The sequence below is a fragment of the Cydia pomonella genome, chromosome 22, assembly GCF_033807575.1.
Source record: "Cydia pomonella isolate Wapato2018A chromosome 22, ilCydPomo1, whole genome shotgun sequence".
NCBI lineage: Eukaryota > Metazoa > Arthropoda > Insecta > Lepidoptera > Tortricidae > Cydia > Cydia pomonella.
The window spans coordinates 12,698,573-12,715,404 of NC_084724.1; the positions used below are offsets into that span (position 1 = coordinate 12,698,573).

The 16,832-nt window shown below is 37.2% G+C and overlaps 2 protein-coding genes across 5 annotated transcripts in view; both read right to left on the minus strand.

The window, feature by feature from the left end:
• LOC133530240 (nucleolar protein 4) overlaps positions 1 to 16,832 on the minus strand; it is a 186,941-nt gene that overhangs the window by 136,387 nt on the left and 33,722 nt on the right. The gene's annotated exons all lie outside the window — the stretch shown is intronic.
• On the minus strand, positions 11,869 to 15,405 carry LOC133530247 (uncharacterized). The gene is made up of 2 exons (XM_061868125.1): positions 13,376 to 15,405; positions 11,869 to 13,284 (listed from the first exon to the last, which is right to left on the minus strand). The coding sequence occupies exons 1-2, from the start codon at positions 13,715 to 13,717 to the stop codon at positions 12,589 to 12,591; spliced, it is 1,038 nt and encodes a 345-aa protein (XP_061724109.1). The 5' UTR covers positions 13,718 to 15,405; the 3' UTR covers positions 11,869 to 12,588.

Consider the following 16,832-nt stretch of genomic DNA (forward strand, 5'->3'; position numbering starts at 1 on the left):
CTTCCAACTTGGCAGTGTGGAACTGAACACACATATTTATCTCAAACGTCTTTTTCCCATAGTGTTATACTGACATTTGGATTGAAAATGAAATGAAAAATGAAAATGTTTATTTGGGTAACAAATAGATTACAATTATAATATAATGGCTGGAGTTTCCTAGTAGATGAATATATACATCTGTGTCAGGAAACCCCGCTCTTCCGTTTATGGTTTACAATAGCTGTTTCCTAAATAAACTAGGTACATATTTGCAAACTGTATTTCATAGTACATAATGACAATTTCACATTACATGTGAAACAAGTTTTTACCTCAGAACTATTTTATTGGTGGTGGTGGTATGTGGTGTTTGAAATAAATATTTTCATTTTTCATTTTTTTTATTTAACTTACTCTGTTTGTATGTATGTATGTGTGGGTCAAATCTTGGAAGCTAAATTTGACCCATTTCCCAAAATTTTGCATACAATGTAGTATTATGATGACATAGAGCTGATCTGATGACGGAGACAGGAGGTAGCCATGGGAACTCTGTGATAAAACAACGCAAACTAACTGTGTTTGGGGTTATTAGAATTGTCTCGTTGAGCATTGGCTGCCTGTGGAAAGAAAAGTACAGTCAGCAATAAAAGCCTATACCAAAAATGAAATTTATGAAAAAAGAAACGTTTATTTTAACTTGTACTCAAATTCGTGCGATACAGGAAAAAATGTCACCAAGGTAAATTTTTCATACAAAATTAGGCCTACGATTCTGTTAAAGAAAACGCGAATAAGAGTAAGTACACAGACAAAAACGGTTCTATACAAAATCTTACAAAAAAATCGGTACCGCTACATCCCCCTCTCTTACTTGGTAAGCTGTGACATTAACCAGTAAGCCGGTGCCTCGGGCCGGCGTGCAAACTGCAGTGTGAGCTTTTGAGGTCGGCTACATCTTATTCACTTTGAAAGCTGCGCCCAAGTATGTAAGCTCCTTGCGAATTTAGCTTAAAATATTTCTTAGTTTGAGTTAATATATGGTTCACATAAGTACTCGTATCATTTAGTTAGAAAAACATGACGTCACGGGGTTTAACGCTATTATGGCCTGGGTGATATACACAATCTATTTTTAACAGATTTTTACATTACCCACCTACCAGGGCCACCAGAGGATCTGCTGCATCTCACACCCGACGCAACTGCTTGGATCAGCACCCTGAATGTTGACGTATAAAATACTAACGAATAATGTTAATGTAATTAATTGTCTAACAAGATCTATAAAAGGAAGGATGATTCTATAAAAAAAACAGCTATTCAGTTTAATTGTTTACACTTATTACTTGTTGTATAACTATCGTAAGTCATTAATTTTTTCATGTTGCACTTATTTTAATACAGAAACAAAAGACTATCAATTGTGGAACGCAACGGTTTGATAAAAAACTATTCAAACGTAGGCTACCATCAATAATGTTGATTACCTAAAAAAGGAATGTTGGCGTTAATGAGTTGCGTCATTAAGAATTGTATCAACGTGCATAGCATGCTTAAATATTAATTAACGAGGTATATTATTCACGGTCTCTGTCTATACTAATAAATGCGGCTTGTGTTGTATGCCAATATTATAAAATTTAAATAAATAAAAATTCTTAAATATCGATAGACATATTTTGTGAAATGTAAATAGGGCTTACAAAATGAAATATGAAAATGAAATACTGAAATTTGTAGGTCCATATTAGTTTTTTCTAGTTTACTCGGTATTGTAGGTCGATATTAGTTTTTTTATAGTTTACTTGGTATGTAGACATTTTAGTTATTGTGATAATGATGAATGGTAAACAAAAAGATGTAGCTATTTCAAATGTAGCCTCTGAGGTAATCAAGGGCTATGATTTTTTTTCACCTATAAATATTTTATTATAAGTAGATAGCCCCATGTACGTTTTAATAACAAAACTTCCATGAGATATATACATATTAAATATGTTAAAACGGGTCACTCACGTATTTTAAGCTGATATGTCGAGCGTTTTCGACTTAAAATAGGTGAGTCACCCATTTTAACATATTTAATAAGCCCCATATACGTTTTTATTAATACAAATGTGTTATAGTTAAGTAAATGATCTCAACGCTAGTCCCAAAAGTATATAAATTATGTATGTTAGTGTATAGTATAACGCGTTGGCTGGAAGCTCGTTGAGACCGCTTGCGGGCTGCATAAAAAATGTCTGGCGCGCGGCGCGGGCGGGGCGCTAACGGCAGGGGTGGCGATCATGCCAATAACATCATTAATATTTACAGTTTGGTATAATGCAGAAGGAAATAAATATAAGATTTTCGCTTTATGAAGCTATTAATACTAAAATTAAAGAGTCACATTAATAAATAATAAAAAATTAATTCTATAGGACATTATTACACAAATTGAAGTCCCACAGTAAGCTCAATAAGGCTTGAGTTGAGGGTACTTAAACAACGATATATATAATATATAAATATTTATAAATACTTAAATACATAACCATATACTTAAACACCCATGACTCAGGAACAAATATCCATGCTCATCACACAAATAAATGCCCTTACCAGGATTTGAACCCATTCTATTTATACAATAATATTTTTCGTAAAAAAATGGCGCAGTAGGTACATCAAGTTGGAACTATAAAGAAAACAAAACGTGCTACTAAACTAAACAACAAAAAATATAAGTTACAAGTTAACGATACGATGAATAACTACATGTTTCTGTTTGACTCAATGGTTGACTGGTAGAGAATGCCTTAAGGCATTAAGTCCGCTATTTGTACAATTTTATATCGTGCAATAAAGTTTAAATAAATAATAACTCCAGTCTCTCCAGTATGCAAACATGAGTCTTTTGATATCCCGTCCAAAGCTTTTCATTTTAGAATATAAAATATTACATGTCATTGAATAATACAAGTCCGGCCGGCAACCCTAGCGGCGGCGCGGATACGGGCGCTCGCCTCCTACATATTTAATTTGCCGGACTGGTTTCTGTCCGGCGCCGCTTTGTTGTTACGGCTCCATCGCGAAGCCCGCGCCCACCACTACCACACACTCCCGTCTAAAACGACACTACATTTAGCACTCTCATTTACTTTTAGGCCCTTTTTGTGATGCGCGACGGGGGCACTTCGACACAAAATAAATAACCACAGAAGCACCGCTCCGTACGGGCTTGGCTGCCACCCACAGGAATGGAACGCGCAGTCAGGAATACAATCAAGGGCATGACCAAAATGTGTCCGAACCACAATTTTCAAAGAGCAAAAGCTACTCAAAGAACTGTTGCTAGGGAAAGGTCATATCAGCAGAAATATTTCTGTCTACTTCGGAATCTATTTCCTCAAGTGTCGTTCTTCTAGAACGAAATCTAGAATGTTGCTAGAACGTCTTTGTCTTAATCATGTATGTAAAATCTAGTTTTGTTTGACTAAAATACGTACTTGTTATATTATCCATGATTTATTGTACCATTATGTATATATATATATATTAAGATACCATGAGATATTGCTTATCAACCTTAACATAGAGAACAACAAATAGGATTTAAATTTAAATGTCCGTTTCATTAAAATAGCTACATGTATTAAAAAAATATTATTTATTTATTGAGAAATAAACGAATATATACAAAAATGTCTACATAAATACTTTAAAATAAAAATAAGATCTACAGTGTCCTTAAATTGAAAATGTGCTATATATAATATAAAATTTAATTACAACAATCTCTCTGCTTTACCTTAAGGTTCACTGGTATAGAATGCCTTTTGGCATTAAGTCTGCCTTTTGTACGATAAGTTTTCTTTTGTGCAATAAAATTTAAATAAATAATAATAAAATACTTACACATTATGTTATAACCCACAGTAAAATTTAATGAAATCTAAATGATTAGAAAAATGGTGAATTGTATTGCTAATCATTGGAATATTTTCTTCAAAGATATCATGCTGGTATTAAAAATATCAAAATTTATTAGTATTACACATCCATTAAAAAGTGTGCACGCACGTTTAATAAACATATCACGAGCAAAACATGTTCTGCTAATAGCGATAGAGAACAATTCCTTTCTGCGACTTTGACGCATACGGCACGAGGAACCTTAAGATAAACCATTTCATTTCAAGTAAGATAACATTTGAGTAATCCCTTCAATTCTACATTTAGTTCATTATCAAAATTCATCTGTAATTTTATGTATGGATTATATGGTTATATAGATTTTATTTACAATAAAAATATACATACAAAATGGATACAGAGGATTACTATTACTAACTCAAATCCAAAATAGGCCCTTGAGGCATTGTACCAAGGATGCTGACGGTATTACCTCGTTGTATCGCAAATCGCATTTATTTATATATAATAATATAAATAGTCATTTATTTATAATATTATTATTTTTTTTTATATATATTCCGTAAAAATGAGGTCCTCAGTTATCGGAGAATTATTTCATCTCAAATACGACGCTTCGTAACTAGTATTAAACAGTCTCTGCAAGTCGGCATTTATTGCTCGAAACTCGACGTGGCAATATGAACTGCAAGTTATTCATACTGAAGTTGGAGGTGTGCGAGTCTCTCAATGGAATCTAAGATGAATTTAAAGCGGCATACGGTACAGTCATGTATTATCCCTAAACTTCGGTGCCACATTGTTGATTTTTTTTATGGTAGAGGAGGAACGAGCAGACGGATCACCTGATGGTAAGCGATTACCGCCACCCATGGACACCTGCAACACCAGAGGGGTTGTAAGTGCGTTGCCGGCCTTTAAGATGGGAGCTACGCTATGGGGGATACGCTCTTTTGTCTCCTCTCTGCATTCACAAATAAATGTCCTTACCAAACAAAATAAAATAAACTGTATAATTCTGCCTTTGCATTTTTGATAAGTTACAATTATTTGATTTTAAATACAATATAAAAAATAATAAAAAATAAACAGCAGTCAAATTTATATTTTAGTCATTTAAAGACTAGTAGTATTTGCAATTGGACAGGAATCAGGCCAAAACCAACTAGACCTCCCGTAATAAACTGTGGGCTGATTGAGTAGTCGCTATTTTATTGAAGAGTGGGCGTCGAATACAGAATTGAATTCGTATGGCTGCAGCTAGCTACTACTGATATTATGTTTATTGCTTCATCAAAAAGCCGGGTTTTATTTGAACAAAGCTACATCAGTGTCAATATCTCTAGTGAAGTTAATAGTGGCTGTGAAACAATTCGTGTGTAGGTATTTTAAAATTTGAATTAAATGAATGCGTATTTTGTGTTCATAAAGGATAAAATGCAGGCACGGAAATAAATGATTTTTCATTTCTCATGCTCTGAAATTGGGTGGTTGTTGTTCTAAAAAAAATTGCAGAAGTACGTTTTTTCTTTTTTGTTACGTTAAGCAATTAAAATTATGATTTAAAAAGGATTTCTTGTACAATTTCCATTCTGATAATGAACTCCCCATTCCATAAATAACGTTATTTGTACCTCAATTGTAAATACTACTGTAGTTTATACATAGCCCTGTTTTTTAAATGCACATGTATTTTAATTTCCTCGTATTAAAAATGAAAAGTAGAGTGTTTCACTCGGATGAAAGGCACCATCAAGTCTAGGACAATTGGCGGTCTCACTTCGTTCGAGCACCAAATTACCTCGACAGAAATGGACGCCTTTCATCTCTTGGTTAACAAATCACTATTTAATTTCATACCCTTAGAGTTGTCAGAACGGTAACTAAGTAACGGGGAAACCTTTACCTACTTTTTACCTCATATAATTAAGTGATAGAAAATTTGAATATTATTTTATTCCGAAGGTATCATGTTTTCTAAACAACAAACCGTTTATTGAAAAGTTGAGTCAATGCAGTGATATGCGTGACATTATTTTTGTTACATTTTCACAAAATAAAAACCTCAACTGAATTAAATAACGGAAGGTAGCAAATGCGAGTCCCGAAAGGCGTGAAATACATAAGCCGAAAAAGATAATCCGCGTCACGAACCCGACGGGGGCCCTAACTAGAGAAGACAAGTGAAGAGGATTCCAACGACTAACTTTGTCCGTGTTCTAAAATGTATGTAACTGATGAAAGAAGATGTTTTCTTTAGAGTGAAAAACCATATAGTTTTCATAATTATAAGTTAAAAGTGAGACTCACCAATACAAATCCCTTAATTAATGTAAATTGTAATTTTGTTTTGAACAAGAGTAAGTAAAAATAAAAAGGATTTACCTATATCTTATTAAACAAAATACTGGCAAAAATAGGGTTAGACCAAGATAAGTCTGCAATGATGTTGATTGCACACGCAATCCAAGTGTTATTTATGCGTCACAATTTCATAGAAGTTGGACATTTAAAATAACACTTGCACTACGTGCGGTATCAAAATCGTTGCACTAGCAGCATCGTTGACTAGTCTTGGTCTGACTCTATTATGCGTCTAGAAATAAAGAGTTGTTTGGTATAGTATAAGTATATACGATATCCTACGCAAAAAGAATATATAATCACGACATTACAACTAGCAACATAGTTAGTATTTTTTCTTCGAGCACCGCGCACGTCAAAACTATCGCAAAAAAGCTAGACGAACAAATAACGAGCGGGCCCGTCACGAAACTGGAATATCCACTCCACCCGGGCTCAGTCATATCCTATTTCATAATTCAATATACACTTCGCTCCAATTTCTGTGGCAAAGTGCAAGCGCGAGAAAAAAGCCAAGCGACGACAGGCCAGGGGGAGGCAGTCTCGAGGGGGGCAGGGGCTTAATCCCTTATCGCGGCCACCGACCGCACATCGACAATTATAAAGAGGCGTCAGTGTACATGAATTTTATAAGCCCTGAATAACAGCGGCAAGCCCGCTAAGCCCTTTGTTCAGCTAACATGCACTATGGCTTATGAGCGTTGATAATTGAAAGGGTGATTTAAATAAACCTATGTTACATGAGCTTTAAATAATAAACAACTAAGTACATGATTTAAATGATCGTTATTTACTCATTATTTCTGTTTATGATAATAAATGTATGTATTTACAAAATATTGAATCCGTGGAAAATTAACCATGATTTGGCATAAATCTGGATTTACAAAACAGATTAAAAATGATCTCGTATGTCAAAATAATTTTCAAATGGAACCAGGTGGGATTACTGGGTTAGTTTATTTGTATATTTATTTTTATGATATATACTCCATTTCATACATGCCTTAACCAACCAATGCAATACTGCAGGGAAATGAATACTAAAACAGCTAATACACCTACTCCAAATTTGCCACTACACTCTTATATTTCTATCACGAGAAACTTAAATCACTCAATCATGTTTTAAAAAAAATGTTATTTTATCGTGTGAACTCTAAAGCGTCGACTTTTTTCATGGCTAAGTATCAAGATCGTTAGCGCCCACTAGAGCGCGGTCGTAAGCTACCGTCCACCGCAACCGGCCCGCTAGCCACCTTTGGTCCCACTCAACTCACCCTATAGCACCCGCTCGCAAGCTGTGAGACGTCAAACAAATGTACACACTTTCCGCCTTATTACAAAGGAATAAAGTGCAAAATCGTATACATATCTTTCGACGTGCACATCAGACGAACCAGTGTAAGTATAATCACGGATTACGCAGTTGTAACGGATGGTTAGTTCAACTTATATTAGGCGAGTCGGTTTTGTGAATGCAGTAACTATGGTTTGACACGTCCCGCCCGAACGCCGGAGCTTAGCCTGCGAATTTCATTTCTCTCTCAGTGTAAAAATTTAATAAAGACAGTCTATCTATACGGGCGAGCTGGGAAAGATTAGAGAGACGAGCGTTCCTTCTTGTTTATTATTGTGTTCGCTCGATTGATTCGAGCTAAGCGACATGACGTTGAAATGGAAAACATGTCTTCATTTAGTTACTTATAGGGAAAGCGAAATAGGTTTATGACTTCTTTCTCGTTTGGCAACTTTTGATGTTAATCTAAATGAGCTTAAAACAATAGTTTTTAGGGTTCCGTAGCCAATTGGCAAAAAACGGAACCCTTATGGATTCGTCATGTCCGTCTGTCTGTCCGTTTATGTCACAGCCACTTTTTTCCGAAACTATAAGAACTATACTGTTGAAACTTGGTAAGTAGATGTATTCCGTGGACCGCATTAAGATTTTCACACAAAAATAGAACAAAAAACAATAAATTTTGGGGGTTCCCCATACTTAGAACTGAAACTCAAATTTTTTTTCATCAAACCCATACTATGGATAGGTCTTCAAAAATGATATTGAGGTTTCTAATATCATTTTTTCTAAACTGAATAGTTTGCGCGAGAGACACTTCCAAAGTGGAAAAATGAAAAGTGGAGATATGTCAACATTGTTTACCTTTTTGTAATGCTAAAAAACTAACTATAAATTTAATAAACCTCAATTTATACTAGGAGTGTTCTTGTTACTCGTATTAGTCATATTTCTATTGGACTGGGAGTACTAGGGCATCAAAGTTCAGAAAGAAAGTGCGCCCACGCGAATAACAATAAAACAAAATGGCTCATGACGATTCTGGTTTCGCGCACCATTTCTCGGAATGGCGGAAGAGTATTCAGTGAGTGGAAATTAAGGGAACGAGCTTTAATAATACTGCTGAATAAAGCTACGATAAAAAATAATTCAAATATTAAATCAACAAAGAGCATTACTAAAAGAAGAAGAAATTAAAAAATATATATTTGTCAAAGTAAAAAGAGTTAGAGTTAAAAGACAAGAAGACAATGCCACACGTTCTATTAACATCAGTGTATTTATTACAAATCACGTACATATTTCATAATGCTAATAAGCTCCAAATGTTTAGTTTTACATACACTGAAGATTTTATCAATCTATGTACCTAGTAAGATTTTTTCAGTGCGTCTTTTCTCATAAGAAATTTAAAGCGAATTTGCACGTGAAAGAATCGATACCGAAAAACCTGACGTAGACTTGAATTTGAAATTTTTCAATTTTCTAATTACCCTGCCTACTGGCTGTTGAGCACAGGTGCGGGTTAAAAAATATGGCGCCTATTAATTTCAACAGACGTCCTCCGGCCGCCCTGAAGGGCTTAAGCTATGTTTTAAATAATTTGAACGTAAAACGAAGAGTGATAGGAAAAAAAATCGAATTAAAAATACGTTAAGTCGCCATTTTTGGTTCCAATAGACCAATATTTTTGCAAACTACGCCCAATCAGAAATAACAATATGATGATATTGACGGTGGGATAACACTGGACCTATCGGGCGCTCTCGGTTCCGTTCGGCTCAGCGTTGCAAGTTGCAACAATTATTAGGGTTGGCAAAACTTAAGTAGTGACCCACAGATAATTTAATAATCATACTTAAACTTGGCAACCCTAAATAGCCGAATCACTGTCAAACTTCGTTTTTGTAGGTCGTGTCATTTCTGTACGCTACTACTATTATTTATTTTACAGTACATATGGTGCTACTTTACCGCACTAGTGCGAAATTTAGCATTATTACGTTACTATGTCCAACATTTAAAGGGCCATATGTACTGTAAAACGTTGTACGATACATGTGCGAATAGGTAATTCGCAACTCGTTTCGAATTTGCTATTTTTCGCACTTGTATCGTAATTTACTATTGTGACTTTGACGACTTCCAGTTCGATCGCCATTTTGATGGTTGCGCCTCGTGTCTATTACTCGTACTTTGTTTTTTGCTCAAGAATATTGTTTAAAGTGTAATATCAATAGCTTATTATACAATAAACTAATGTGGTAGTGTGCAGTGAATGAAGAATTAATCTTGAAACGCGTTCAAATTCCATTCTGGAGTCAACAGCCGGTAGTCCACGTGCTACTTGTAAAGTCCAGCTATCGCTTTACAAGTGTTGATTAATCACCGTACATTGTCTTGTACTAAGCGTAAAATTTATGTCGTTGAGCTCATAATATCTTGATACTGGCGAATTATAAAAGATGATGATAATAAAATCACAATACACTGTCATGTATTAACCGTACAAAGCTTCAAATATCTTGATACTGGCGAAATAGTCCCACTGGACTGAAGCCATATTTTTTAAAAGAAGTGTAGTTTGATATTGACAAGACTTAAAGATATTTTAATTAATCCAAGTCTTTAAAGGTTAACTAAGTTTGCCCCGAGACTAGGAGGTCTAGTCTGATTGTAATAACAGGTTATGGTTTCTCAACCATAATTCTCACTTCTGACAGAACATATTGATAATGAATAAATAAAATGTTTTATTTCCGAAAAACATTCTCTTGGATATTTTTACTGACCACACTCAATGCCTCTCCCGTGGAGGAGAATCCAGATCTAATCATAACCTGTTAAATATTACAATCGTAATATGATAAGATTGTGATAGAGACTGGCATCGGTAAAGAGTCTTAACATTACAGTATGGCTAAGATGGTCGGCTCTTTATCATTTGTCACCATGCCTGTCCCGTTCTAACAAGTATGTAAGTGCGAAAGTGACGGGCATAATGACAAGTGATAATAAAAAACCGGCCAAGAGCATGTCGGGCCACGCTCAGTGTAGGGTTCCGTAGTTACTCTTCCGTCACAATAAGCTAAACTGGAGCTTAAAGTATAGTAAATTGTTAACCAAGGGATGAAACGGTACCTTTCACCCGAGTTAAACAAATAGGCAAATTTGCATAATCAGTACCTAATTAAAGTAAGTCTTTTTACTATGAAGGGAAAACTTTTTGCGACAACTCAAAAACAGCTAAACTGATCATGTCCGCTATAGTTTTCATTTAATGTCTTTCTTAAGCTCTACTTCCACGATTTTTTTCATATTTTTTGGACCTATGGTTCAAAAGTTAGAGGGGGGGGGACACATATTTTTTTTCTTTCGGAGCGATTATCTCCGAATATATTCACTTTATCAAAAAATGTTTCTTGAAAACCCCTATTAGTTTTGAAAGACCTTTCCAACGATACCCCACACTCTAGGGTTGAAGCGAAAAAAAAATTTCACCCCCACTTTACGTGTAGGGGAGGTACCCTAAAAAAAATTAAATTTTTAGATTTTATTGTACGACTTTGTCGGCTTTATTGATTTATATATGCATGCCAAATTTCAGCTTTCTAGCACTAACGACCACGGAGCAAAGCCTCGGACAGACAGACAGACAGACAGACAGACAGACAGACAGACAGACAGACAGACAGACAGACAGACGGACATGGCGAAACTATAAGGGTTCCGTTTTATGCCATTTGGCTACGGAACCCTAAAAATGGAACCATGATGCCGCCGCAGGTGACATGTTACCCGTAAAGTCGCCAGCTGACCCGCATTCATTGTCTAACTATTTAAATACTTGTGTGTAGATGAGTGTCCATTATTTCACAACAGTAAAAGAATTTTCAGGCCCTTATTTCAAACACCTTTATAATGTTCACCTGGCGTTGACAATTCGCCGTAATTCGTCGTCAACCAAGTGGTTTTCTTGACAAGTTACCGAAATAATAGTTCTGATAGCTTGTTGCTGAAATTGTTGTTTCGCCTTTTGGCACTTATGGGTTTTCGAAGAAGAGTAATCAATCTAGCAAATAAGTTTAATTTCTGAGAAATCAGTAGGGCTGGCAGAAGGCAAAAAATGCGTAAACTTAAAGTTTAGCATCACTTAGGTGATCATAATGTTGAGGTCGGTCACCAGATATCGATATCTCCCAAGTATACATACAGACTTGAAATTTACGACTAGTTTTGGGAGATGACGATTTATATTATTATAAATGAGCGTTAGTATGAGGTTTAATTGAAACTGAAAGTGACATTTATAAAACTTTTTATTTTCAATAAATCACATTCTGTTTATAATCTAATCGTGGCACATCGAACAACAGATAAAATATACTCCAAGTTATATCCAAGTCTATTCTCTATACTGTCTATTTGAGGTATTTATTTCTTATTCAATAATGACATGCATTTACATTTATAATCACATTAATAATAATAGTATCACTATTAAATGCAGCTATCACACAAAATAAATTCGTAATGGTAGGGAAATATTTAGTACTTCAAATCGAATTTGACATCGTCGAGATGAGCAAAGTCCATAAAAAAACATTACATTCCGTCATTTTTTCCCGAAAAAATGTCACCTGACTAAATTATATAGTAAAGTTTTTGTAAAAGTTTAGAATTTCTAAAATAAAATAAAATTAACACAGCCGAAACAACGAGATCACAACATCTAAAACATCCAAATACTTGACTAGCTCCAGTTTAAGTATCCTGAATATCAATATGGGCTTTCTTTGTACTAATCAGATCTGTAGTAATTATGTGTTTGTATCTAAAACATCTATCACATTAATTATTGTGTCTAATCGAACATTGAGATTAGGTACCCGTCTATACCCTATGAGCAATCGTAGACTTTATAATCATCTAAAAACCCTTTAATTCCCGAGATTCCCTGCAAATCCTTGAAGGATGCGATATATCTATTTGTTGCGCATCCAGAAAGGCGCGGACTTTATTTAATCTTCTACCTCCGACCCCAAAGAATTTTCGGTCCTCAAATCGCGGCTCATATCTTCCGGAGAATCATTCCTCAAGCCCATTACACGTGAGGCGTATGAGCTTTGAGTAGCCATGCTAGCCAAAATCCCATTGGATAACGCCTGCACCGAGAGAGCCTCCTGCGACGGCCCGGGGTAATTGTATTGCTGATAAACAGCCTGAATTCTCGCCGCGTTCACCAAAGTTTGTATCTTGAGCTGCGTTTCCAACGCCAAACTGAGCGGCAACTTCCGCAGCTGGCTCGCTATCAGTTTCCCGAACATTTCGAACTCGTTCTCGTTTCCGTTTTCCGAGTGCTGACTTAAATCCTGAGGACCGTCCTCGCTCCGATCGTCGTAATTGCCTTTCTTTTGTTTAGCGGGCACCGGATAGATGGTGGTGAGGGACGTAATGAGCGGCGTCGCGATCCCCACGGGAGGGTTGAGAAACGAGGAGGAGGCCGGCGGGAGGATGCCGAACGGCGCGGCCGGCTGGCTGAGCCCGAACGGCGTCCCGGGCCTCGGCGACGGCGTGTTGAGCACGTACGGCGTCGACGACCGCGTCGAGCTGCGCCTTTTGCGAGGACTCTTTTTTTCCGGAGATTTCCGCTCGCTTAAATCTTGAACAGCGTCGCTGTCGTCGCTCGCCGGTATTTCCAGCAAACTCGTATCCACCTGCCGCAAAAAAACATAACCTCAAATCAGCTGTTCGCGGCAGAGCGCATGTGTAGACAAATACAATGTAAATAAACAAAAATAGTCTTACGGAGCTCGGAGTGACGATCGCCCGCAGAAACCTGTCTGCGTGCTCGAACCACGTGACGCTGGGCCGGTACGCATGCGCGCCGGCCTTCCGCGCCGCGCGAATCTTCTTCAGCTCCACACTATACGACGACCGGATATTCTTTATCTTATTCTTCAATTCTTTAACGGTTACATCCACCAAGTTCAACTCGTTAATAATCTCCACGTAACCCTGCTCGCGAATCTTCTTATTCTTATAATGTTCCGATACCGGGTTCCATAGATATTCGCGTTTTTCGTACTCTATGATCATTTGAATTGTTAAATCTTCGCTCCATTTAGGATTGGCTAGCATAGCTACCATTTTGTTTATTGCATGTTATTATCGCGGGGTCAGTGTGGTCAGTTTGTTGTGGGTTTATTCGCGTTTTGGTTTATGATTACTAGGAGCGCAGAGGGTGCGGGCGGTTCGCATGCGCGCAGCATACTAAAAGCACGTCGATGGATGGGCGATGGGCCGGGCGCGGGGCGCGGGAGGGGCAGCCTATTTCGGGAGTAGCCGGTATCACGCAGCCGCGTGCTTTGAAGCGTGCTGTTTCCCTCCTCTCCGCGCGGAGGCTGGGCCGGAGTGAAACGGAAGATTTGTGGCCGGCCGCCGCCGGCCGGCGCGCGACACAGTGCGAAATCGTGTCGCGAACACCACGCCGACCCGGCCGACACCGATATCTGATTATTCAAAGTCAGACAAAGGTTAACAATCGATTTGGTTTTGTTAACACCTTTATGCTTAAATTTGCTAAAGCAAAAAGTTATAATTATGCAGTTACTGTTTTGGTGGTTGGGTGGGGCCTTAATTGGGTGGAGCATGAAATACTTATCATTATCAAGTACGGTGCTGTTGATTTCTTTTTTACTTTACTTAAGTTCAATGCCTCATCCCCCTGACAAAACCTAAAACCATTTTTTCGCAAAAACAAAAATCAAATTTAAACTTCGAACTCGCAAAATTATAGCTGCACCGCGCGTTCGTGATACCCGAGGCGCCGGGCGGCGGCGACCCGACGGGCGGAGAAGGGCGACAGGCGATAGGCGACAGGCCATTTACTCGCGCCGAAACGTCTGCACACACATTATGTTGGCGTATCTTGCAGCGCGGGATAATGTATGCGCGCCAATTTACCAAACGGGCTTTTTGCAGAAACATCCTTAAATGGAGAACATTTAGCACTGATAGCGTATCGTAATGAAATAAAATATGATTATAAGTGTGCAGATTTCCAGGGAACATTAGTTTTGGTTGAGACTGGTATCGATAACATCTCGAGCGCGTTTATGGATGGGTGTTAAGAAGTTTTAAACAAATTTAACAGCTTCTTAAACATTTTACAAGAAACGAAAACCGAAATAAATACCTTCAAATTTAATATTAAATTCCTTCTTTTCTTGTAGTGGTTTAATAAACACGTAGGTATCCTTTATAATTCTAAATATCTACTCTTGCGTTGTCGCCTCCATCACAATAGATCATCTAGGAGTGGTTGCTTTTAAGTGGTTAAGACAGCCTTCCTTCTGCCTACTAATCAATCCAACCATAACGTTTATTAAACTTTCTGCTTTCATCGTTGAATACTAAAGAACATTTCATTAATACCGATTGTATTCTTTCATTTGAACCAGTTACAAGCACACCATACATAGAAATGGACAAAAAGTGAAACAAGTTCCATCCATGCCCCCTCTCGATTACGGCGCCCGCCAGAAACGCTCCCGTGCAAACACCGCACCGGGGTGACAACTGTCCACTCGTATTTACTTTGTTCCCAGCTGAAATTTAACTTTTACCTTTGTTGTCAATGCATAGTAACGGTTTATTATACACGGGAATAAAATGCCTCTTTGGAAGAAAATGTTACAAAGCGAATTTTCAATGCTTTTGTGTTTAGATTCAAAATTATCCATCTTAATGTTTATGTCGTGGCTAGATCATAGATTTTGAGCACATCCTGAAATGATATTTTAGAATTTATTTACAAAAACAATATACAACATGGATATATACAGATGATTACTATAGCCTCCTAAGGCCCAGCCATAGAATTGAAAAATCCTAAATTTGCCACTAGAATTTGAACCTATAGTGCAGGGAATACAGTTGATTTTATTTTGTTTGAAAATTGAATGAAACAAACCAAATGCAACTCTGTTCCAATTGAATATGATTTAAATTTCATCGAACTGAATAAGTCCTATAGGTAGGACCTTGGGCCTTACGAGGATAACTAGCTTATAGCCTTGAGGCATTGTACCAATGATGCTGACGGCATTTCCTCGTTGTATCGCAATACTGATACGTTGTGCGAGGAAGCCGCCAGCTCTTTGGTCGCCAGACGTTTCGCGGTTTCTCCATGGACCTAGAGTTTCAACGCCAAAAAATGTAAATTTAGAATTTTAGAATTAACTACTTCACGATATGGTTAGGGTTAGGTTTGACTTTTTCATGATGTGGCCAACCAGTCATGTCACGAAATGATTGCCACTTACAAATTAAATGATCAATTCTAAGATCTGGCCACGACATGCAAATTAGCATGTTAAATTATTTACCTACAGAAAAAACTTGTTCCGCAACCGCAATAAAGCATTCGCAGGTATTACTAACATAAAACCTAACCTTACAAACAAAACAGGAATTATTATGATTCACTATTTGTGATAGTTTCACAAAATCCCACACAAAAGTAAAGTAACTCTATCTCTTTAGTGTCTGTCTGTGTCGGTGTTACCTGACCTGAACCGATTTAGATGAAATCTGGTGTGGAGATGGTCTGAGCCCTCAGGACATATGATTATTTTTATTAATCATCATCATTACGGTCCCACGCCGAAGCTCGTAATAATATTGGCGGTCAAATATACAAATTGAATAAGATTGGGCTATGGCGCTTTGAACATAACTAAAACTAAATAGAACGCTGGGAAAGTCACAGTTTTCACTGGACAAATCAAAGCACACGTTACATTTCTTATCTCAAGCAAGCCCGTGGGTTTGACCCAGGAACCGCTACCGATTTCATCTTCTCCCGTTCTCCTCTCAAGGACGAAAACGAACGTAATAAATATCCTCCTCGGTAGAGATTACTATTTGATACCATTTGGCGTTGAAACTCTAGGTCCATTGGGTTCCAGCGCGCACTGGTTTTTTTGCAGAAATCGCGAGGCGTCTGATTGACTTAACTAGTGACCGAAGAGCTGGCGGCTTCCTCGCACCGCACATCGTATAAGCATTGCGATACAACGAGAAAATGCCCTTGGTATCCTTGGTACAATATCTCAAGGGACTATTTTAGATGTAAGCTAGTTATAGCAATCCTCTGTATATATCCATTACGTATATTGTTATTATAAAATAAATTCTTATGCAATAGAACAAACACAGGCGATTTTGACGCGAGCTCTTTTTCATCGGACATTTTCTACTG